At 59.6% G+C, this 1,633-nt stretch overlaps 1 protein-coding gene across 1 annotated transcript; it reads left to right on the top strand.

The window, feature by feature from the left end:
- The first annotated feature begins 302 nt into the window (after positions 1-302).
- LOC136529933 (uncharacterized) lies at positions 303-1,338 on the top strand. The gene has a single exon (XM_066522982.1). It carries the CDS (start codon positions 788-790, stop codon positions 1,040-1,042), a length of 255 nt encoding a protein of 84 aa, XP_066379079.1. The 5' UTR covers positions 303-787; the 3' UTR covers positions 1,043-1,338.
- The last annotated feature ends 295 nt before the right edge of the window (positions 1,339-1,633 follow it).

The raw sequence follows: 1,633 nt of genomic DNA, 5'->3' as shown, positions 1-1,633 counted from the left end.
ATGCAACGACGCGCACCGATTCGCATGAAGGACGTGGGATACTACCCAGTGGCCACCACCACGCACCCCCACGGCCCCACAGGCCAAGCAGTACATGTGACCTATACAAATAAGCCCAGGCAAAAGCGGCCCGGCCGACGCGCGCATCTCCACCGCGTCCTCTTGTCCCCGTCCACCGCCGAGCCTACCGCGCGCGCGCCATGCAAAGGCAGCTTGCTTTGCCGCCCCGCCCGGCCCTCACGTCAACCCGCACTCGACGACGGACGCACCATGCGCGCGCATGCTTCGCCGGCCCCCTCGTCCCATCGGCCCTCCACACTCGTCCGCAACGACGACGACAGACTCGGCTGACGAGAGCCGCACTGGGCGGGCATGCAGGGCAGCGCCCACACACACATGACGATAAATCCCCCAGCGAGCTCACGCTCACGCGCGCCGCCGTACGCCAGCCACGGCAACCGCACCAACCACAAAGGCAGGAGAGAATTGATTGCGAGAACCCCACCGGAGTTAACACGCGAGCCCCACGTACCGGCACACAGCTAGCTAGCTCGATCGATCGCCGGCCAGCAGGCCAGCCAGCAGCACCCGTGACGTGATGTGTCCTCAACTGACAAGAGCTAGCTAGCCCACAGCACCGAGCGATCGAGTACACGTCCTGCGGTCAAGCACACCTGCAGCTTCTACCCTCAGCTCGCTAGCTGTTGTCCTACTTGTATTGTTACGTCCCTGCACAGAGAGTGTGAGAGTGAGAGAGAGCCAGAGGGCGAAGTGAGGCCGGGATTTGATGGCGGGGATGGCTGCGGCGGGAGGGTCGTCGTCGTCCGGCGCGGCGATGCTGTGCGGCAAGGAGGAGAAGGTGCTGGGCGTGCAGAAGGCGCCCGGGAGCTGCCCCTACTGCGGCGGCGGGGTGGCGGCCACGGACGTGGAGGCCAAGTGGGTGCTCTGCTGCCTGCCGCTCTGCCGCAGGACCAAGCGGAGGTTCGCCTGCACCACCTGCGCCAGGCGCCTCGTCACCTACCCGGCCATTCTGCATGACTAGAACAAGATCGACATCGATCGTCAGCCGTCCGGCCCTTCCGTTCTTCTGTCTTCATCATCTCCGGCACTCCGGTCTCCGATCCAGACGAAGCGATCGAAGAGATGTGGTTTTGGTGGTCGCCCGTTTTGGTAAGAAGTTGAACTCGAACTCGAACTTGTTGGCAACTTTAACCTACTAGCTAGTAGATCGGTTTTCAGAGCGGATATATATGCTCTTGGCGTTTTCGAAGTTGGCTTTTTTTGCTATTATGAGATCGAAGGCTCGTGGTTAAGCTATCCAAAGGATGTTCTTTTATCTTCGTTCACACATTCGCGCTGCCGATCGATGGATTGCTTGTTCAGAGAAAAAACACACAAAAAAAAATTGCGGCTTTTCTTTGGCCGTCACCTACATTCGTCTACGTACGGTGCTCGGTGCGTGTCGCCTGTCGCGGACTCTCGATCAGCCCGATCACACGGTTAACCCGAGCGAAAAAGACGTACCCCCCTCCAACGTCTACGAAGTGAGTCCAAGTGTGTGATGGCAGATTCCCTCTGGATTTGCATGGACTATCTGTATCTGGTGCACAACGGTGTCATTGTCGATCCATTG

The sequence above is a fragment of the Miscanthus floridulus genome, chromosome 19, assembly GCF_019320115.1.
Source record: "Miscanthus floridulus cultivar M001 chromosome 19, ASM1932011v1, whole genome shotgun sequence".
Classification (NCBI taxonomy): Eukaryota; Viridiplantae; Streptophyta; class Magnoliopsida; order Poales; family Poaceae; genus Miscanthus; species Miscanthus floridulus.
This window is presented reverse-complemented; position numbering and strand designations above follow the sequence as displayed.